We start from the raw sequence: 23,007 nt of genomic DNA, 5'->3' as shown, positions 1-23,007 counted from the left end.
CTGGTAACGCCAATACCGGAGTGGATGTCAAGGCCTATTTCAACCTTTGGAAAGCGTCCTTGGCTTCTGGGTTCCAGCCCCAAGCACCCTTCTTGAGTATTCCGGTCAATGGTCAAGCCAGTTTCCCATAATCTTGGATGAACTTCCGGTATTACCCTGTGATTCCCAGGAATCCTCTGAGTTCTGTAGGGGAGTTGGGGCTGGGTCATTTCACTATACAGTTGATTTTACTGGGATCCACTTCCACCCCACTGGCTGAAATCACATGTCCAAGGTAGCTTACCCTGTCAACCCCGAAGCAGCACTTGTTTCTCTTGGCGTGCAATTTTGTGGGCCTTGAGGGTTGACAGAACAAATCAGAGATTCTTGATATGTTCTTCTGTTGATCGGTTGTAGACCAGGATGTCATCTAGGAAAACCAAGACAAATTTCCTCAGAAACCCTCGAAAGACCTCGTGCATGAGTGCTTGGAAGGTGGCCAGTGCATTGGACAACCCAAAGGGTATCACCAAAAATTCATAATGAACGTCATGCGTTCAAAATGTTGTCTTAGGAACATCTGAGGCCTGTACTCAGATCTGATGGTAACCAGCTCGAAGGTCCAATTTGGAGAAAATCTGGGATCTGTGCAGCTCGTCCAAAACTTCGTCGATGTTAGGCATTGGATATCTATCCTTCACTGTTACTGCATTCAGTTGCCTATAGTCTACGTAGAATCTCCAGCCTCCACCTTTCTTCTTCACTAGTAGCACCGGTGAGGAGAACGGGCTTGCGCTAGGTCGGATGATCCCATGGTTGAGCATCTCTTGGACCAATTTCTCTATCTCTCCTTTGTGATAATGGGGATACCGATAAGGACACACACCCACCGGTGCCACCCCTTGATGTAGCGGAATGGCATGGTCCAAGGCCCATGGAGGAGGTAGACCCACCGACTCTTCAAAGACCTCCTCGAATTCTTTTAGTACCGATTGGACCCCGAGATCAATGGTGGGCTCCGTCATGCTGTGGTTGTCTAATATCTGTAACAGGAAACAACTCCCAGAATTGCGTACTTGTCTCTCCATTCGATCCTCAACGACTGCTCTCAGCTCAGGGGGTCAGTGGCCATGTAGAAGGTGAATGTCGGCCTGGTCTTGGTATTCTAGGGAGAGGTTGTTGAAGTCCCATGTGACTAGGCCTAAGGTCCGAAGCCATTGGACTCCGAGAATGGCATCCAATCCAGGCAACGATAGTAAGAAGAAATCTGCAATGATCTAGGCCCCTTGTGTCCAGATGCGGACTCCATCGCAGTGGCCCTGTCCGGATACCTGATCCCCGTTTGCTACTGTCACTCGGAACCTAGCGTCGGAAGTCAGTGCCACCCTCGGTCCTTGAAGTTGTGTGAAGATCCTGAGTCCACGAGAATGGTCACCGGAAGTGCCCCTATCGTCCTGTTTAAGTGCATAGTCTGTAGGGTTTCTGCCATGGAGATGGCATGTAGGGAGATGGTCGATGTAGGCTCTAGTTCTTCTTCCTCCAGGGGTCGGACCAGGGTCGTCGCCTTCCTCCTCCTCCGCTTCTCAGTTGATCCACAACAACTTCTGTACCTTGCACCTGTGGCCAGGGACATAGCGTTCCTCGTAGTTATAGCATAATCCTTCTCTCGCCTCTCTTTCATTTCCGCTGGTGTGAGCCGGCGAATTTCTGGAAACTTCCTTAGAGATGACCTGCTCACCTAAGGGTGGCTTGCCACTACAGGACGTGGTCGCAAGTGCTCTAGTCTAACGGTCCGTCTTTGAGCTGCCCACTCTTCTTCCTCCAACAACGCCAGGCAAAAGGCTTTAACTAAAGTCACTGGTTCGAACTTTTCCACCCCTGCTCATACCTCTATTTTGAGACCCGCAATGAAACACCCGACTAGAGATTCTTCGTTCAGCCCTTTCACTCGACTGGAAGTCCTCCATATACTCATGGACGGTGGAGGTTTGAGAGAGTTTTGCCAGCCGCCCCACATGGTTGCTTCCTAGGGGCCCGTTGAATCAAGCATCCAATGCAGTTATAAATTGACGCCAAGTGGGCTCAGCTTGATGATCCTTGTACCAGCTATACCACTCTACTGCCCGTCCTTCAAACCCAAGGCTCGCCATTGCAACCCAGCTTTCCTCAGGTACCTCCTGGATGCGGAAGTACTGTTGGATGAGGAGAAGCCACCTGTCCAGCCTGGTGCCTCCGAACTTTGGCAATTCCACCTTCCAGAACTTCTACGGGGAGATGAAGCCGCTCCCTGTTGCCCCCGAGCTCTCCGTCCCCTTCCCGAAGCCACCACCAGCGGGTGGCCGGTGCTGGGACTCCTCCTGTTGGTCCATTCGTGAAGCGATGTAGTTTAGACGCTCCAACATTTCAGCAAACTTCATATTCATTTCTTCACAGGATTTTTCCAGGCTTCCTACGCGATCCTCCATTACTAGTATCTAAGAACCTCTTCCCGTTGCTGGGGAGAGAGCTTCGAGTTTCCCCGAGCTATGGTGAGAATCACCGCTCGAAGGGGATGGCCAGAAGTGAGACCCAAGAGAACACTAATGATAAGGCAAGTTCCATCCTCCGCTTCCATTATTCAATTATTTATAATCATGGGCGGTCAGAGACCGTTACATTAATGATGAGACACTCAACACAATACTAACAACCTGTACAGAGGATCAGGTGGTTGGAGCGAAATATTCAGAGTGGCTGACATGGCTATGGTGAGGCGGTAACGCCCTGTATCACCAATCGGTCAAAGAATCAAGGTTGATGATGAAAAGCCTATGGTGATAGTGGACCACTCCCTTAGGAGCAGAGGTGGTGCCGGAGGTATAGTTCAACACTTGAGGCAGGGGTCACCTTGAACATATGGAAGAAGAAGAAACATGAAGACTTGAGGTTGGGCTCAATGTCAAAGACCATAGCTTCAGTAAAGGTAGAGTTAGAAGAAAATTTAAAGTTCCTCCAAAATGGTCGTTGTTTGAGCGAGCTAAAGTGGTTTTTCAACAATGTTGTAGACATGTTTATAGATGGATTCCCTCAAAGTCTTCAAAACAAAATACAGACTTGAAAAGTTAGTATATTTACGGTACTCAGACTTGAAGATTTTCATCAAGTGGGTTTTATTTTGAAAATTTGACAAATAATGGAGGGCAAATTTGACATTTCATTTTTTCCACTAGTGTTTAGCCATGATAACAATTGTTAGAAAACTTAGCGGTGGTTTAAGACAATATATGAATAATAGGGATAGAGTTTGTCAATTTCCTAAACCATAGAGGTACTTTAAGAAATTTGTCCTTTTTTAAATGGATAAAGTAATACCTTAGAATTTATGATATAATTTCCTAACTTAAATTAATAGATTTTAGGTCTTCAAAATGTATTAAAAAAATATAACTGAAATGCTATGCATTGGTATCGGGTTAAACCTTATAGGGTTGGGTCTAATTCGGAAATTATGGCCCTATTTGGCAAGTCTTTTTGGAAGATCTAGTGAGCTTTTAGAAGCCCGGTAGACCAAAAATGGTCTTTTCTTGTTTGGCTCATGAAAGCCCAATAGGCTAGAAGACATGACCTAAAAAAGACCATAAAAGCTCAAAATGGTCCAAATCTAAAAAGCTACAAGTGAAGCTTATGATCTATTCGAGCTTTTAGCTTCCCAATATGTCTAGAAAAATTTTAGAAAGGGGTCGGTGGAAACCTCCCTCGCCTGATTGAGAGAAACTCTGCCAATTGACTTGATTGAGAAGCATAACATGTTTTTTTTTTAAGATAAGATCATTATATTAAAGAAATGAACAAAATGCAAAGTTTTGTACAACTGATATAGATGGAGGATAATGAATTAGCAAAAAAATGATCTTGTGTAATATGTTTACTCCAATTGGCTATTTGATGCATAGGAACATTATACCTTTTATTAATAACTAAAAATTAAATAGACTGAAAAGAAAGAAACATGTTTTTCATTTGTATTAACAACCCCAAGATTGACCGATGCAAAGAAGTTTTGTTCTGAAAAGCAAGAACAACTAGTTGGGAATCTGAGCATATCAAAATATTGGATTTTCCCAGTTGACACGCTTGACAAATTCCTTGAAAGATAGCAAAAAGCTCAGTTTCCTCTACTAATTTCAAATGTTTTCTACCTCCTATAATTTGAAGACATTCTAACTCGGTATTTAGAATGATAACACCATAACTAAAAAGAGAATGATTATTTTTTCCTACATTAGTGAATATGAGGCAATTAGTATATGATTTTAAATGTATACAAATTTGTGGGGGTAATTCCCGAGTTGATCTTGAATGAGTTTGTGAATCCAAAATACCATTAAAGATAGTATTAGTCTTCTGAATAATCCAAACATTTGAAACAGTTAAATCTTTAAAAAAATTTTCATTGCGCAAAAACCAAATATAGTATAGAGCTATAGCATACCAACTAAGAACTTTCATGAATAGAGGCCTTTCAAAAATTTGATGATCTAGTTCAATAATATAGTTAACCCAAGAAGAATGAGAGATGTTATTTAAGTTGATATTCCACGGAGATGCAAATAAGATGGATATGGTAAAAGGGCATTCTAGAAATAGATGAATCAAGGATTTTGGATAATTATGACAAAACACACAAGTTTGATTCTGATTTCTAGAAAGAATTTTCTCCTTAACAGGGATATAACTGTGAATAAGGTGCTAGAGAAATAGTTGATAATGGGGGGCATGGGAGGTGCCAAATCCATTTTATACAAAATTTGAATTGGTCAGATAATTGTGGCATGTAAGGCTGAAGTGAATCTTTGTATGCTACTGATGATAGAAATTTACCTGAAGAATGTTTGGTCTAGATCCAAGAAACAAGAGTATTTGGTGGAAGGATAGGAGTTTGAAGGATCTACGAAATTTGGATACTATCAAAGTAAGTTTGGATTATAGGCATATCCAATTGTTTGAAAAGTGTCACCATTTTTGAATCCGAGGAAGTTGGTCAATCTTACAAGTAGAGGATTCCAAAACTAAAAAAACCTACTTCTTGTATAAGACTTTGAAATTTTGGTGTAATAGATTTCTAGAAAAAAGAGCTTGATCGGGGAATGGAGTAGGGGAAGATTGCATTAGTGGGAAGATACTTAGATTTCCATAACTGGGCCCACCATTTGTGTTGTTCATTGAGGTATCACCAAGCTAGTATTTTAAGTAAGACTAAATTCACCAATTTAACATCTCTAAACCCTAATCCACCAGAAGATCTAGGAAGAGAAAGTTTACTCCAAGCACACCAATGATAATGATGAGGATTAGTTTCTGACTTATCCCACAAGAAATTTTTGGTAATTCGATCTATAGCAGTAATAGTTTTTTGGGGAAATTGGGCTATAGTCATGGTATAAGTAGGAAAAGCTTGAAGAACATATTGAATAAGGATTCTTTTCCCAACTTGACTGATAGTAGAAGCTTTCCAACTATTAAGTTTAGTCTTAAGATTATTTAGAATGAAAAATAGCTATGAGTGTTTATTTCTTCCGCAATTCAAAGGGAGACCTAAATATATAGATTTTTCAGGAAGGGCTTTCATTTGAAGTTGTCTTTGTATCATTCTTTGATGTCTAGGATGGGTATTTTTAATAAAACAAATGCCTAATTTTTCTAAATTTATAAGTTTCCCGGAAGAATTTTGAAATTGATGAAGAATGATTTTAAGGGTGTTTAGTTCATTTCGGTGACTTCTCAAAAATAGGAGAATATCATCCATAAAAAGTAAATGAGAGATAGTAGGGTCTCTATTTGCTATTTGAATGCCTTTGAGTTCAGTATCATTTTCAGCTTTAACAATCATTCGAGTCAGACATTCCATTGCCAGAATAAATAGATAGAGGATAAAGTATCCCCTTGTCTAAGACCCCTAGTGGGTGAGGTTTTACCTTCCGTAGTACCATTAATGAGGATAGAGTAGGAGATAGAAGAGATACATTCTAGTATGATGTGACAAAAATCTTGGGAAAAAACCTAAAGATTTTAAAACGACAAGGAGAAAAGACCATTCAAGTCGGTCATTGTCTTTTGCCATGTCTAATTTAATAGCCACTAGGGGTGTGAATTGGACTGGATTTGGTCCAATCCGGTCCAGTCTAATGTGAGTCCATTACAAATGGACCTGGTCCAATCCAGTCCAGTGAATATTTTGGACCGGTCCAGAGACTGCCCAATATGTTCAAGTTCATGTTAATCTAGATTGGTTTCAACTCAAACCTGGTCCATTGACACCTATGTTCTTATCTTCTATCAATGGACCAAATATTGACTCAATCCAATATAAATTCATTATGGACGGACCGGGTCCAATCTAATATTTTATATTGGTTCGTCCAATCCATCCAAATTCAATACGTCTTATTGGTCCGTCCAATCTGTCCAAATGAATTTTGATTTGAATGGAGTCCAGTCCAAAACCGGTCCGTTGACACCCCTAATAGCCACATAACCTGTACCTTTTTTGTGATGTTTTAAAAAATGAAACATTTCATGGGTAATTATGGTATTATCTACCATTTGTCGTCCTTGAATAAAAGCTAATTGATTAGGGAAAAGACATTTATCCAAGATAGTACGAAGTCTATTGGCAAAAATCTTTGAAATGATTATTGTAAAGTACATTACAAAAGTTGATTGGACTATTTTAGTACTGTTTGTTTTTTTGGGTATAAGGCATATAAAGGTATGATTGAGATGTTTCCACAACTTCTTATTTTGGAAAAATTCCTTGGCAAAAGCTATGAATTTTGTACCCATCAAATTCCAATATTCTTTATAAACTAGAGCGGGTATACCATCTGGACCTGGAGATTTAAGGCTTCCTATACTAAAAAGAGCTGATTTGATTTCTTCATCAAAAGGAATAGCAATTAAATTCATATTATCTTCCTCAAAGATAATATTAGGGGTAAAAATATTGTCAATAAATGTCAAATCATCAAACAGTTGATGGGTAAAAAGGTCTAAGAAGTATGAGAAGAAGACTCCTACAATGTTTTTATGATCTGTCACCCAAGATCCTTAAAAGTCTTTGATGCCTTGAATTTCATTTTTCCTCTAGTGGTACAGAGTACTTTTATGGAAATAATTTGTATTTTTGTCTCCCAAATTCAGCCAAAGTTGCGTAGATCTTTGTCTTCAAAAACTCTCAATTTGGGATTGTGTATCATAGTAACTCTTATATAAAGACAACTTTTGTTTGATCCCAAGGGGTAGATGGTTTCACTTGAATAATCTGGGTTCCTAATTCACTTAATTTGTGTTGAGGATCAATAAACTTTGATTTTTGCCAACTATTTAGGTTAGCTTTAATATGATCCATCCTCAAGTAGAGTCTATAGGCAGCATAACTAGATATTTGAAGATTCCTTCCATTTTGAATTACATCTCTACAAGAATCATCCAATAACCACATTTCATAAAACCTAAAGGGTTTTGGATATTGGTTTTTTTAGGAGTGATATCTAGAATAAGAGTATGATTAGAACCCCAACGAGTAGATAAATTAAGAATAGCATATGGAAATGCTGAAATTCAATCAGGAGTAGCTAAAGCTCTATCAAGAGTTCTACTAATAAGTCCAACAGATCATTTATTAGACCAACTAAGTTTACCACCTTGAATATTGATTTCAATAAGATTTTGGTCTAATATTAAGTTATGGTACTACGATGAAATAAGTCTAGAAGATCTGTCAAAGGAAGATGGGTCTTGAATTATGATTGTATCTGCCTTATTAAAGTCTCCAATAAATAAAAAATGTAGGTTTATAAACTGTAGCCATTGATTAAGATTTGACCAGAACTTATTTCTATGGACTTTTATGATGGGCTATAAAAACATACTTCAAATGAACCAAAAAGAGAGAAACATTGATGCCAATTTTCCAAAAAATAGCTAATCCTCTGGCATGTCCTTCAGGAGGAACTAAGTAAGAATTAGAGTAGTGAAAACGATTAGCTAAATTTTGCATTTTATTTGATGGAATTTTGATTTTACACAGGAAGATAAAATCTGGGTTATAATTTTTAACGAAAATTCCTAGACCTAGAACTGCCTTAGGACGCTCTGCGTCACGGCAGTTCTAGCTCATAATCAACATTGACGGTGTTTGTGGCTGTTGAGGGCTAGCCACCACCGCCTTGTTCAATAAAAAGGAGTAAAAAGGTAAAAAGAGATAACTTACCAGTTCTAATGCACTTGTAGGAAGATCTTCTCCAACGATTGTTTCTCGATTTTGGTAGGCCAGCTCATTGTCAATTTCCATATTAGATTGAACAATAGTAAGTATTATGTCGGTTTGGTTACTTCTAGTGGAAGATTCAGGCCTTTCATAGATGGGTAGATCAAGAGTATCTTCAATCTCAAGATTTTCTAGAAGATCAATTTGAGGATGTTTTCCCTTGGAAGAGGAGGCGGCCATAGTATCCGAAAAGAGTAGATTGGTAAGGTTATTCTGAGTCTGTTGGGCTAGATGGTAAGTTTTTGAGGAAACTCTCATGGAGGGAGGATTATTAGTGGAAAGGTCTGAAGTAGAGAGAGAGATGATGCAACTCTAACTAGGGTGGAATCAGGATTAGAAGATGTGTGATGGGGGTGGTAGAGAGAGAGAGGATGCAACTCTAACTAGGGTGGAATCAGAATTAGAAGATGCGTGATGGGGGTGTAATAGGTTGTGAAGTCATCAGGAGAGTTATCTCATTGTCTGGTTGAACAGGAATATGGACAAAGTTACGGAAAGAGGGGTGACGCTAGTTCTATCACATAGGAATTTCAGCTCTCAACCAAGGACCGAGACGATGCATAGACCTTTGATTGAAATATTGTTCAAAAGATTTACCAGGAATGTGGAGGAGAGGTTGTGAACAGTGTCGATAGAGATGTCTGACTCGACCACAAAGGTAACAAGTTGAGGGGAGATCTTCATACCAAAAAGACACCTAGTTCATAATAATGTAAAAATAACTAGTTTTAAGAGGTTGGTTGATTGTAATGTAGACCTTGGCACGGATATAGTTTTGAATGACCACAATATGACGAGTAGGGCCTATATGTTCAAAGATGTGTCTACCTATGTCTTCTGAAAGAATTTTATATGGGAGATAATGTAGCTTAACCCAAACTTCAATTTGATTAAGTTGCCATTCATATTGGGGTGTACTAGGCACCCAAGGTTTGATAACAATCCACTGACCACTAAGCATCCAAGGTCCATTGTCTCTAACTCGAATTAAATCTTCCTCATACTTGAATCATAACCGGAAATGGCTCGTTGAAAGGGTGTTATAAGGAGATGACTCAGGTCTAAGTTCCAAAGAGTGTAAAGGCCATGTTCAAGTTCAGAGAATTGATAAGTAAGGTGAGGAAATAAGTGACAAATGAAGGAGAAATTCTAGTCATCTTGGAGATTTTCAGGAAGTTGTGGATGAATATCAACAAGATCAATACCCAGAATATTATTAGCATGGAGGATATTTTGAAAATCTTCATTTAGGGCATTTAAATCATCCATGGTTGAGTGTAGGAAGAAGAAGACCAGGAGAAAGGAAGGAGAAGCGGGAAAGCTGGTGAATCTAGAAAGTAAAAGAAAGAGTGGAATAAAGATAAAAAAAATGAAGATTGATTTACTAAATCTTGGAATAATGACACCTACCTAAGAGAGATATCTTTCGCCACCAAGTGGCTGCAAGTAACGAGGAGAAACTAGATGAAAGTAACATCAAATGAATGCACAAAAGTTCAAAAAGACTTTTAGAAAAGACTAGAACTAATATAAATTAAGACTAGATAGCATTCTAGTTCAATATTAAAATCAAAGAGAAAGAAACCCAACAAGCAAGTCAGGGTGTAACTAGACTAACAAGGCTCTTTAATAAAAAAAACTAGACTAAAAAGGCAAATATAGTAGGAAGCATATTAAAGTAACTACATCAACACTACATATGTAACTCGATTCAGTATGTTTACGATCATCTAAAGATGAACAAAACTATTCAACTAAGTAACAAATTCGGTAAAATAGAGTAAAATATAATAGTGATAGATACTCCTTGGTACGTCATTAATTCTTAGTGATGTAGTAGATGACTGATTGCATGGAATCAAAATTCTTATAGAGCTTTGTTCCTTGTCTTCACTTTTGCTTCCTTCGTTGGTGACTTCAATTCAAAATCACTAGGATCGTTGAGTTGTTAGGATAGCAGATAATGTTTTGCGAAGTTAAATGACAATAGCAGGTAATATTTGCATGTTCGAATGTGTTACATGTCCTAAATATAACATTTAGCATATATGTAAGAGGGACTGGCATGTATATTTGCCAAACAAGTCTTTTAGTCTTTCTGGCTTTTGAAGAGATCTTTAAAAAATTGCTAACAAAGGGTCTTTGGTCTTTGAAGATCTACTTATGAAAGTTCATTAATCTTTTAAGGTCTTAAGCTTTTGAAAAATCTTCTTAAAAGGACTTGTCAAACGCTTTCTATCTATCTATTTACTTAAAGCATTGGGAGGGTATAGGGCAGCATTGTAAGGTTGACATTTATATGTTTTTTGTTCTCAAAATTATTGACATGCGTCTCTCTCTCCCTTCTTTTCTTTGTTCTCTCTTTTCTCCCACCTCTCTTTGTCTGGAAAATTACAAGAATGCTACATACAAGGCAAACCTTTTTATATAATTGCCTCTATAATATTCAAAAATTAGAGCAAGGCCACATATAAGACAAATCTCCTTATATATTTAACTCAATGACATTTGAAAATTATAGTAGTGCCACATACAATTATTTACGATTATGACATCCTATAAATAAAATGTCATTCCTCTTCTTTCTCAACTCTCTTTCTCTTCTATTCTTTATCTCAACTTTTATTTATTCATGTATTTTATTATTATTATCTAAACATTTATTTATTTAATAAAATTAAATAAATTATTTATTTTAATAAAATAAAATAAATTGATAGAATAAAAGAGATGTGACATTGAGAGATAGATTTCAATAAACATTTATTTATTTATTTTACTAAATTATTTATTTATTTAGAAATAATTTACTAACAAATTATTCTCTCCCCTTGAGCCTAATATTTAGTGTTGTCAACGGGTCGGGTCTAATTCGAGATAGCCTATACTAGTCCCATCCCAATAGACTTTTATTTATTTATTTAATTTATTTAAGAAAACCTTGGGCTGAACCAATGCATTGGGTCTATCTTGATGGAGCTAAATTGATTAAACATAATTATAACGGTTTTTGTTCCATGATTTTGTCTTGATTAATTATTGGATTGATTCTCATTCTTACTTGTCCAAAATTGATTCAGGTCCGAAACCAAAAATTTTATGAAATATATAATTTTTTTATCTTTCTTGTATTTTTTTTCATGTTTCATGTTTGAAATAGTAAACTTGATAAATAATAAATAAGATAATATTAGTTAAATCTGTTTAACTTATTAACATAAAAATATATTAGTATTATTTTGACTATTGTTTTCAATATAATGAGGTCTATGATTTGATCCCAATTAAAAATCCGTTCAAGACTCGTCCTATGTTGTTGTTTATTATTCATAATAATATAGTTATAGTAATTTTATTTAAAAAAATATAATCTAATTTATTATTGTATCTCCCATGGTTTTCGAATTGCCATTGACTTGGACGGTTGGACCGTTTGGCCTAGGAATCGTTCAGGCAACCGATTCCATTTTACCCCAAACCTAGTCCCTAGCCAAAAATCATTGAATTAATCAACAACCCGTTGGCCCTAACGATCAAACCATCGATCTGTTCAACAGTTTTTGGTCATTTTTTATTTTTAATCATTTTTTTTTTGTCAGAACAGGCCATCCTTTCAAATCGGATGGTCAAACCGTTAATCCAAAAACCGGTAGCCAGAAGGGTCATTTTTTAAAACCATGGTATCTTTTTAAATAGGTGTAAAAAATTATATCTCTAAACGACATTCAGATGGTTCCCCGCTAGTATATTTTTTAAGTTAGGTCGGTTCGGGTCGGGTTAGGGTTGAATAAACCCGTGCCGATCCGTTTTTTTAAGGCAGGTGCCGACCCGTTGACATCTTTGCTTATAAATTGCCTTATATCAAAAAATTTGCTTATAAATAAAGATCGTACATCGCACGGGTCCTGACTACAAACGATAAAAAGCCGATTACGCCATTACGGATTGGCTTGACTATTACGACCCTTTGTTTTCTCAGGGCAGCAGGCTTCCCGCTCCCGGTTACCGTGAACGAGAGAGCGATCGAGCGACAGAGAGCTTAAACAAGGTCTCAATCTTCGATGCCTCGAATGCATGTTCTCTTTCTCTCTTCGTAGGGTTTCAATTAAAGGTTTTTTCTTTTAATTTTTATTTTTCAATAGAGTTTGAGTTTAAACAGGAAGAGGAATTTTCTGCAATAGCGCCTCTGATCTTTCCGATTGATTTTTAGAGGTAATCCTTTTATGGTTTCCTCAATGTTTATCTTCTTCTTCTTATTTTTTTTTATGTTTCTTTTAGATGATTTTGTTTTTGTTGATTGCTTATTTCTAGGTCTTTCAGGGGAATCGCTTTAGGAAAATCTTGGTTGCCGGCCTTTATTTTGCAGAAAATTTGCACTGAAGATTGGATATTTTTGTATGTAACTGGAGAAACGAGATGGCACGGACGTTGTCACGTTCGCCGGCGTACAGGAGGAGACGTTCTCCATCTCCTGTTGCACACAGACATAACCGGAGAAGCAGAAGGGACCGAAGCCGTTCTCCATATTCGCATTCTCATAGCAGGTGATACTACTATCTCACAGAACCAACCTTATAATCACCCGTTGTTGTAATCTTTATTCTTTAATACATGTCTTTCGTTCTGAAGTCGATTAGAAACTGATTAACTACAGAATACGTATCCGATCTCTTTCCCTTTGCTTTTATACACTTCAGTCTGATCCTCTAAAACTATTTAACTTTGTTCAGAAGTTACTTCATGCTTAGATTGGTTTATTCATGCTATAAAGGTGAAACTTTCAACGACGCTTCGATGTTTTGATTTCCATGATGAATTGATGTTTTCGAGCTTCTTTTGATATCTTCAGTAATTTTCATGGTTTTGAAGGGGAATGAACGGTTTGGTAATTTATAGGTATATTAAGTTCCAGTAGGTGCAGATATGTTTGAAACCGATAAAGACTATGGGGAGAAACTGTTTGGGCTTGCTACTTGGGTTTTGGGACCCATCAATATCGGTGCGACCAAACTAGTATTTATGTTGCGATTGATGTAAAAAAGAAGAAAAAAGCTCTGTGGTGGTCTTTTTGTACAAAGCACCTTCACATGTAATTGAATTTGAAACTCTTAAAAAGCATGTTTTTAAGTATTGCAGCCTGCAGGTTGTGATATATTGATTCTATATTTTTGTCCAATAATGTTATCACAGTCTGACATTTTGACTTCCAGTTATCACTTCATCTTCTCACATGATCAAGCTTCATGGCTTGTGCCTCTGCTGGAGTCCTGTTAATCTCTCTCTCTCTCCCCTTCCCCCCTCTTTCAGCCCAAGTCTGGAAAAGGTTAAAAAAAATGGTAGCATAACAGCTACACTTTTGAGAGTGATGAAATAAAGAACATATATTCATTTTAAAATAGTCAAAGAAGAGTAGTTTCTTCGAAGCATATAGGAAGTAAGCAGGTGATATGTGAAGAAGGGTGTTCTACTCATAGTTTTCAAGGTGCCAAGGTGAGGCTAGGCGACCATGGGGTGCCCAGGCACCTAGCCCTCGCCAAGGTGATGTTATTTAAAAATAAGGCTTGCCGATGAATTTCTACCCCTTTTGAACTATTTTCTTTTTGAAGTGTTGCTTCAAGTAGGCAAAACAATATATTAGAGTTGCAACTTGCAAGTTAGAAGTTAGAACTTGAAAGAACTGAAGGGGGTGGAGCCCCTATTTTAGATCAACAATACATAGGGAACAAATACTAAAATAAAAGAAGAAAATGAAGAAGAAAGTAGGGGGCTGGTGAAAAATGCAAGAAATTAAGAATAAAAGAATGGGGCGGAGCCCCTGTTCCGCCCCTGTTTCAGACACCAATAATGTGAAAAAAAAACTGAAAACATGCAGGAAATTTAATAACAAAAGAAGGGGGTGGAGCCCCTGTTTTAGTCCAATAAATTGATTCAAAAAACTTGGAGAAAAGATACAAAAAGGAAGACGAGAAAAATGGGGTGTAACCACTGTTTTAAACTAGGAAACAGAGAACACAACTAAGAAGAAGAAGAAGAAGATCACCTTGACTTTGGAGGACTGTGTCGGAACAATGGAGGGCTGTTGTTCTCTCCTCTTCCTCAGTTCGATTCATTTGCCAAAGTGAAACCCTCAAAGATTAGTTTTGTTTTTACTTTCCTCACAACATGATAACATGCAACAAGTTCTTTTATAAAAACTAAAACAACCAATAAAATATTGTCGCCTTGACAACTATGGTTCTACTATTCTACGGTTTCTTGATTTGGTGGATTTCACATGATAAAAGGTGGAGCACATAAAGGTTATTCATAACAGTATGAGGTAACTATAGATGTTCTGTTGTAAAACTTAATTTGGTAGGTGGTGGGGTAGTTTGTTATTTAGTTCCCATTTTATTGCTTCTTTGGGTGTTGTTCTTCTAACTTGTACTTTATTCACCAGGAGAAAAAGCCGTTCTATTTCTCCACGACGACGCAGAACCCGTTCACCAACTCCAAGGCGCCGAAAAAGTCGTTCACCAACACCAAGGCGGTACAAGAGACAAAGAAGTAGGAGTAGTACACTCTCTCCACTAGACAGGTCTTGTAGTCCAAGTCTTGGGTCAACAGAACGCAAAAATACCATTGAAAAATTGAAAAAAGATGAAGAAGAAAAGAAGAGGTATATCAACTACTTCCATGTTTGTTTTGATTCATTTTGTATATCTGGTGGTTCTTCCAAGTTTGTTTCATTATTGAAGTGTTCCATATGTGTATCAATTTTCTATACAAGAGAGCTGGAAGATAGGCTGCATAGCTTGCTTTATAGAGGTTGAGTAAAAAAAATTTGTAATACGTTCTGATACTATTGTACCTGTTATGATTGGATTCCAGTGTATTACTGTGCCAACATGGTTTTCCTGATTTTCCTATAAGGGGCCGTTTGGTTCACGGGAATACGGGTCTGGAATCGGAATAGGAATGGGTCATTCTGATTCCAACTGTTTGGTTGGGTGGAATTGGAATCCCATTCCCATTTCTTCCGGAATGTCATTCCCCCATTTGAGGGAATGGCCATGCCCTCCCCCTCCCTTGGGAATAGGGGTGAGCAAAAAAAACCGAAAAACCGAACCGACCGAAACTGAACCGAAAAATCGGTTAACTGAACTGACTTGTTCGGTTTCGGTTAACCAATACAAAAAACTGGTGGTTAGCCAAACCGACCGGCATACATATATTTCTATATATTTTGTATATATTTATGTATTTTATATATATTTTTTATATTTTATAAATTAATAAATATGTATTATTTATATAAATATATATATTTATAACTAGTAATTAAGCATGTGCATTGCACATATGAATTTTTTTCATATTAATTACTTTAATTTTAGATATATCATAGTTAGGATAGAAACTAAAAATTAATAAAAGTAACAATATGGTTAAAAATAAACTTAAATACTTGTACTAAATGTGCACCTACAGAAATTTTAAATTACAATAACAATTATTATTATTATTATTATTATTATTAGTACTACTACTACTACTACTAAATTTTGTATTCCATTTCTGTCTTTAATAAAAATAATTTTTATTTTAACAAATATTTTTATTTAATGTGATGATTATATAACATTAGAAATGTTCCGAAATGTCTTTGACAAAACTCTGTACTTTTTTATCTTTTTGTGTTCTATCTTTTTTTTTTAAATATTTATTATTCAATTATGACAACATGAATTTCTTTGAAAAGTTTGGATCATTGACCTGTCATTTAAATAAGAAAATAGCTTTACTTTTAGATCAATTTTAAATTATATATTTCATCTACATAATATACATAATTTTTAGTTATCACACTTAATTTTTGTTTGACATAATTAACATATAATTTTTTATATATTCTTTTGATTACTTGTACTTTCTTATATATTTTTAAATATTAATTATTTAACTATTATTATCATCGATTAATCTATTTGACCCAAACCACTAATCCACGACCCAAAAAGAAAAATAGTTCAATTTCTAGGCTGACATTAAATTTTGTATTACATTTTCATTATTGATAAAATTATATCTTATGTATAATGTTTACTTTTTGTGATTCTTTGTATTTTCTATTTTTAAAATATTATTATTTGACTATGACATCTTTTCATTTATAGGTTGATTTTGATTTTAATTTTGGCATTTCATCATTTAGAAAAATACTTCTTACATTTCATACTTATTTTTGTTCAGTATAATGAATATACAATATTAATGACATGCCAGTTCTTTTTTGTATTATATATTTTACTTATCTTAATTTTTTATTATTTAATTATGGCATTATTTATTGACAGATTTGACCTCAAATGGTTGAATTGTTTACCCACCACCGAGAAGGAAGAAAATGGTTTTGTTTTCAAATTATTTTTGAAAATATTTATTTTTACATTGTTAAAATTAATGTTGTGGATTTAATTAGTAGAATTTAATGATGAGAAAAATATATCTTAAATATAGGATTTAATAAGAGAATATACCTTAGATATGAGATTTAATGAGAGATAATAGGAAAATAGTTTTACTTCCAATTGGTTTTAAATTTTACATTTCATTTTCATCATTCATAAAAACATTTCTTATTTATAATCAATGTTTTCAACTTGTTGATTGGCTCGATTGAACTGTTTGAACTGCCACTCAGCCTTAATACTAGGTTTGGTTTTGTTGAACACCCCCCTTTGGGTTAAAAACTGTCTAACTTGGGCGGTTCAACCATTGACTTGTTCAACCCAGTAACCAAGTCGCAGGTTGCACACTTAATTATGTGCCAACCTTTGGAAGCCATAACTTTGCACTTCGATGTCCGATTGGGATTATCTTTGTTTTATTTTATTTTGAGTAACTTTTCAAAATCTATACGTCCCAAGAGCATTATGCGCCTTGCCTTGCTATTTTTGGGAAAAAAACCCTTTTTCGCCCCAAATTGCAAATTTTAATATTTTTTATAAATAAAAATTTAAAACGAAATTAAAAAACATAAATAAATGTTACATAATACTTATATTATATGTAATATATATGTAAAACATAATTATACTATTTATTGATAAAATATGTATTTTTACACACACACATAGTGTTGACGCGAAGCAGTTTGACTCGTTTGACCTTGACAGTCAAACTGGTGACCTTTGACACGAAGGCAAAAGTGGGTTGGCCTCCGGGTCGGTTTTCAAAACATTGTTTATCATGCTTATTATTGTTTAATATGTCAAATATATGATGTTAAAAAAGTTCTCACATTTTTAATATCTATGTTTTTTTTTTCATTTTATTATTTAATTGTGGCAACATGGATTGGCCCATTTGACCCAAATGGTTTAATTTCTTACCACCACCTAGATGAAAACACTATTTTTTCTAGGTAGATTTTAAATGTATAAGTTTTTATGGTATTGAAATCGTTAATTTATTATGTATGTATTAAATTATAGAATTTAATGATGAGAAGAAACAAAGAAGCCTTAATTATATGATTCAATGAAGGTGAATGCAAATTAATACCTTAAATGCTGAATTTAATGAGAGATAATTGAATGCATTGAATATCTTAAAATTAACTCTTTTCAACTCATTTAATATCAATAACTAATTACCCTATTTGCCCTCATTTTTTGTCAATAAATTTAAATATAAAGGGGTAAGTTTTGTCATCACAAAATTTCAGAAATATTCTTGAGGCTATTCGTACTTTTTAAAGTAGTATAGATATATGATATATTATTTATTATTTAAAATTTAATATTTATATATATTTTTATAATAAATATTGTACAAATTAGAAAACCGAAAAACTGATGAACCGAACCGACGGTTAACCGAACCAGTCAACCGGTTAACCTATAGGTTCCGGTTACTGGTTTTCCAAAAATCGGTACTACCGGTTTGGTTACAAAATGAGCCCCATGGTTTGGTTAACCGAACCGTGAGCACCCCTACTTGGGAATGAAATCCCATTCCAGCTTATTCCAATTCTGATTTTGATTCCTGTCTGAACCAAACAGACTATGGGAATTGACCATTTTGATTCCGATTCTAAGGGATTTTGATTGTGATTCCATTTATAACTGCAAACCAAATGGACCCTAAGTTTTGGTCTTTGGAGGCTATTAGGAAATGACCAGTCTTTTATAGGAGTCTGACTTTATTTCCTACCCATTAGAAGAGAAGTGCAGTCTTTATGGAATTCATAGTCTGACTTCTGTTCTGTTTTGGAAATAATGCATTTTTCAGAGGCATATAAATATATTACATACTGTTCATATGCATATCATCTTCAGTTATTTATCCAAAAAATATGAATTATATATATCATGAGTTGTTCATATTGATAAGAAATATCTTCAGAACTAGGGACTAGGGAGCCTCTTTTGGGAAATCATGTCATAATTTTTTAGTAGTAACAATTGTTATCTATTTTATATCAATTAGCTTTCTTCATCTACACCAATTCGAAGTCTTAAAACTTTGACATCTTGTTAACAGATGGAGATATGGAAAATGGTGATTATTTAGATAGTTTGAGGTTGAGTAACAAGTAAGGAGGTTTTTTACCTTTGAGCATTTTCTCTCCTGGATCCTGAGTAAATGAACGAAAAGTGGTGTATTTTGGAAAATTTTTATTGTCAATGACTTAATTTGGATCAATGTTCTCAGAGCTGTTTGGAGGTGTAAGCCTTGAGGTTTGTCTTTGGGTTGAGCATAGATAGTGCACCAAGGGGCAAATATGAATGTTTAAATTTGGTACTTGCCATCTTCATGCATCAATTGAAAGCACGCACCTTATGGAATATGAAAATTTGAAAAGAAAAAATATCTTGGCTCTAAGAGAAACAGGAAAATAAAGAACTTTCTTTATGGCTAAATGTCATGTCCAATTGAGATTAGTACAGATTAGCTCTAGTTCACCAAATAGAATGTGATACTGCCTATTAAAGTTTACATGAAGCAATGCAGTTATTGATAAAAAAATGTAGCCATTGATCAGCAATGCATGTTATGTGGCTTAATCATTACTCCAAGGTGAATGACTCACCTTTGTGTTCTCACTTTCTGGATATCTTTGAAACTTGGCTTTGCTTGGGATCATGGACAGGATTTTTTTGTCCGAATTGGTTTATCTTAACCTTCTTTGAAGTTGAAGAGATTTGAACTGGTAGTGGCTGTTAGATTGCTGTTGAACTGGTTACCTATTTCATGGTTTTTGTACTAAAGAGTTGGGTGTTGACCTGAAAAGTGGCAGTGTACATGTCTGTTGGGAGAGTGAACTGTAATTGAATTTGGCTTGTCACAAGAACAGGGATATTATGAAGCATTAGATTGTAAAACCAGGAATGCAGATAGATCTGTACATTATAATGCCTTATAAAATTATTAAGGATTAAACATGAGATGATACTATTCTCTGGAGTTTGCTGTAGGTGAGGGTGCTTGTTAAGTGTTCTTGGATTGTTCCTGAAAATCAATGGTGCAATATGGAAACTTTGGTGATATAACTTGTTGATGATATTGTTTTAGGCTTTTTACTAATTGGGAACTCCTTTTGCTTGTGCTATGTGTGACATTATCACACGTCTCTTGGGCCCTTGTTCATCTTAGGCTGATTTATAAGAAAAAATTCCTTACTCTGTCTATTTTGGTTTTAGAAGTTGAATTTTGACAGGTTTTACCTTCAGTAACAGTAGAGCTTATGATAGTTATATACTTTTTGTGTCTTATATGATTGCCTTTTGCCTAAACCAGCTTTCAACTTGTGTTTGGATAACCTTACCATGTCCCTATGTTTGCCATATCAGGAACATATAGTATTCCTTGTGATGCATGCTCTTCTTTTACATGGTTTATGCATGACCTAGTAATAGGGTGCAACTCAGGCTGGTTTGGCTTGGTTTGGTTGGGTTAGGATTAGATCCTTACCTATCAAATATACAAATATGCATAGATACATGCTACTGTACTCATTCAAGCACACAGTTATGTTTAAATGATACATAGATATCATAGTGTTGCAATTTTACAAAATAAACAACATTCACCATCAATTATCATCACCCTTTCTCCTCTCCTCTTCTTTGACTAAAACATATTCATATTCATATACCATACATAATACACGTGAATATCTCAGTTACAAATGTAAATATATTGGGCTTGGGTTGGGTTGGCCCAACCAAAGTCTCACCCCCTTTCTTCCTTTTTTTATCTCTTCCTTTTCTTTTGTTGGTTGCTTTATTTATTTATTTTACTTTTTTTGTGCGGCCTGGAGGGGAGATGTGAAGATTTTTTTTTTCTTTGAAACATTTTCATGATGATGAAATGAATCTTGGGTGGTTTTTAGTAGAAACCCGCTTAGTGGCTGGGCTCCCTTGTTGCCAGAGAAATTTCAGTAAACATTGTCATCCCATTTATAGGGGCCACAACCTGTGTTTGACACACTTGAGAGATTCTTATGGAATCAGTAATGATGCAAATAAATCTGGCTCCCTTGCATTTCTGGTGCTGTATTGGGATTGTTTTACCTTGAGACTGATGCTTTTAAGTTCCTTTCATGGCAAGATGCATTTAAGCACTCTCTTTTGAGTGGTAATTTATGTTTCTTGTCCGTTGTTTGGTAACCATTGGCTGTTGTCATTGTGTGCTTGTGTCACCAATAATCAGTACATAGAGAATATTTGAATGTATAAAAATTTGCTTGTGTCAAAACTATACTTACATGAGAGGTTTGAAAAATTTTTTCGTGATTAGTTTCAAACCTTCAACAGGTTACTTGACATTCTTCTCCACAGGCTTTTCTGAAGGAAGCTACTGCTATAGTTCAACTTGTTGTATTTGATGATCCAATTGCTGCCTCGTTTATCTACTGTTCACCAGTTTGAAAACTCATATATATGGATCAGGAATCTGTTAGAGAGGTATGCCTTAAAAGCATAAGCCTGTATGTAGTGTCACGGTGGATGTGGAGGTTAGTTGGTCATTCATTATACTGAGGAAAAAAACATGAAAATTGCCATGCCACTTGCTAATTCAATTCTGTTATTTTTTGTATAAAAAATGTACTTCGGAATAAAAAGTGTGAGCTTTTTCTGCATTGGGGGTTATTATTCTTCTTTAATATTTCCCTTGTTCTATCAGGCGTCAACGTGAGGCAGAGTTGAAACTGTTAGAAGAAGAAACAACAAGGAGAGTTGAAGATGCAATTCGGAAAAAGGTTGAAGAGAGATTGAATTCTGAGGAGGTCAAACTGGAAATACAGAAGCGAATAGAGGAAGGTCAGAAAAAACTTCTTGATGTGGTCGCTGCTCAACTTGAGAAGGAAAAGGAAGCCGCCCTTATTGAAGCTAGACAGAAAGCGGTAATTATCTTTGATCGAGGACAATTTCTTTTTCCTTCTTTTGTTTTTTTGTTTTTTTCTGTTTTTTTAGGGGTGGGGAGTGGGGTTAAGTCTTAAAAAAATACAATTTGTAGTGCCAATATTTACTCAAACGTTGATAAATTCTTTATATTTCATACAAAACGCTTCAGTTTTGTTTAAGGTGTTGGTTGCATTTTAGTCAGATTCAGTCAAATGGTCTTCCATATCTTGCAAAAAAAAGGTTGGGGGGGGGGCATTGTTGGTCCCAGCTATGTGGGGTAATGGGAGGAGTGGACTGGACTGGAAACATACCTTACCTTCGTCATTTCTTTTTATTCCCCCACAAAGTGGCTGTCCTCAGACTGAAACCTGCAATCTTGTCGGCTCAAGATTGTACTACTAAACTAGGCAATGGCCATTTGATTCTTGCAATAAAATAAAAAATAAATAGTTAAAAGAAAATAATAATTATCTTGAGAATTTTATGACGTCTTAATTTGCTTCTCTGAAAATCTCTACCTAACCTTGGTATATGGTCCAAATGTTTTATTTCGGGCTATGATATCTCATAGGAACAAGCTCGAAAAGAGAGAGAAGAGCTGGATAGGATGCTTGAAGAGAACCGAAGAAGGGTGGAAGAGTCTCAGAGAAGAGAAGCTTTAGAGCAGCAGCGGAAAGAGGAGGAGCGATACAGAGAGCTGGAACAGCTCCAAAGGCAAAAAGAAGAGGCTATGCGAAGGAAGAAAATGGAAGAGGAGGAACAGCGGGCAAATCAGATGAAGTTGGGTAAGAACAAATCTCGGCCAAAGCTGTCATTCCAATTGGCTTGAAGTGATTGTTTGCAAAGTTTGAAGGCTTTTCCCCCGCCACTTGGGGCAGCATTGTAATTGAACGTAAATCATGACAGACATTTCTGTTCATTGTTAATTTTATGTAGTTTTTTCATTCTTCCGCATGGCTCAATTAACTGCTGGCTGCTGGCTGGTTGGCTTTTGATTGTTTATGATTCATATATTCTCGTTTTTGGGCCTAAACATTTTTTATTCTTCTGCTTGGTTATAATTTCTCACCTTTCTTAGAGCCAATTTTCTTAACCCAACTTTATACACGGGGAGGGTTGGTTTGGTTGCAATTTGTTTCGCAAACCAAACCAACCCATCATGAGTGAAAACTGATGCAAACATGAAGAATTGTTTTGGGTCGGTTCAAAACAGCCCTCAAGTATTTGTTTCAACACAAACTTGATCACTGATTTTATGGCTTTGAGGAAGTAGAAACGTCCGTTTGGGAACTTAGTTTTTATGTGGGAAAGACAAGATATCCAAAG

At 35.8% G+C, this 23,007-nt stretch overlaps 1 protein-coding gene across 3 annotated transcripts; it reads left to right on the top strand.

The window, feature by feature from the left end:
- The first annotated feature begins 12,187 nt into the window (after positions 1 to 12,187).
- On the top strand, positions 12,188 to 22,760 carry LOC104608466 (uncharacterized). Of its 3 annotated transcripts, none has more exons than XM_010274467.3 (6): positions 12,188 to 12,335; positions 12,430 to 12,499; positions 12,599 to 12,831; positions 14,727 to 14,945; positions 21,461 to 21,680; positions 22,253 to 22,760. In XM_010274467.3, exons 3-6 carry the CDS (start codon positions 12,704 to 12,706, stop codon positions 22,508 to 22,510), a joined length of 825 nt encoding a protein of 274 aa, XP_010272769.1. In that variant the 5' UTR covers positions 12,188 to 12,335; positions 12,430 to 12,499; positions 12,599 to 12,703; the 3' UTR covers positions 22,511 to 22,760. The 3 variants fall into 3 exon arrangements, with proteins under 3 accessions (XP_010272769.1, XP_010272770.1, XP_088743133.1); XM_010274468.3 differs by having other exon boundaries at positions 12,239 to 12,335; positions 12,447 to 12,499; XM_088887007.1 differs by lacking the exon at positions 12,188 to 12,335 and having other exon boundaries at positions 12,345 to 12,499.
- The last annotated feature ends 247 nt before the right edge of the window (positions 22,761 to 23,007 follow it).

This window comes from Nelumbo nucifera, chromosome 5 (assembly GCF_055504915.1).
Source record: "Nelumbo nucifera cultivar China Antique chromosome 5, China Antique-T2T, whole genome shotgun sequence".
Lineage (NCBI taxonomy): Eukaryota > Viridiplantae > Streptophyta > Magnoliopsida > Proteales > Nelumbonaceae > Nelumbo > Nelumbo nucifera.
The sequence above is the reverse complement of the archived record's forward strand: the minus strand, read 5'-3'. Positions and strand labels throughout refer to the sequence as shown.

Bases quoted from the DNA above. Each gene is read 5' to 3' on its own strand.
- LOC104608466 (XM_010274467.3), top strand. From the start codon at position 12,704: ATGGCACGGACGTTGTCACGTTCGCCGGCGTACAGGAGGAGACGTTCT. The intron at 12,832-14,726 runs GTGATACTACTA...TTTATTCACCAG, and splicing joins TATTCGCATTCTCATAGCAG to GAGAAAAAGCCGTTCTATTT. The intron at 21,681-22,252 runs GTAATTATCTTT...GATATCTCATAG, and splicing joins TTGAAGCTAGACAGAAAGCG to GAACAAGCTCGAAAAGAGAG.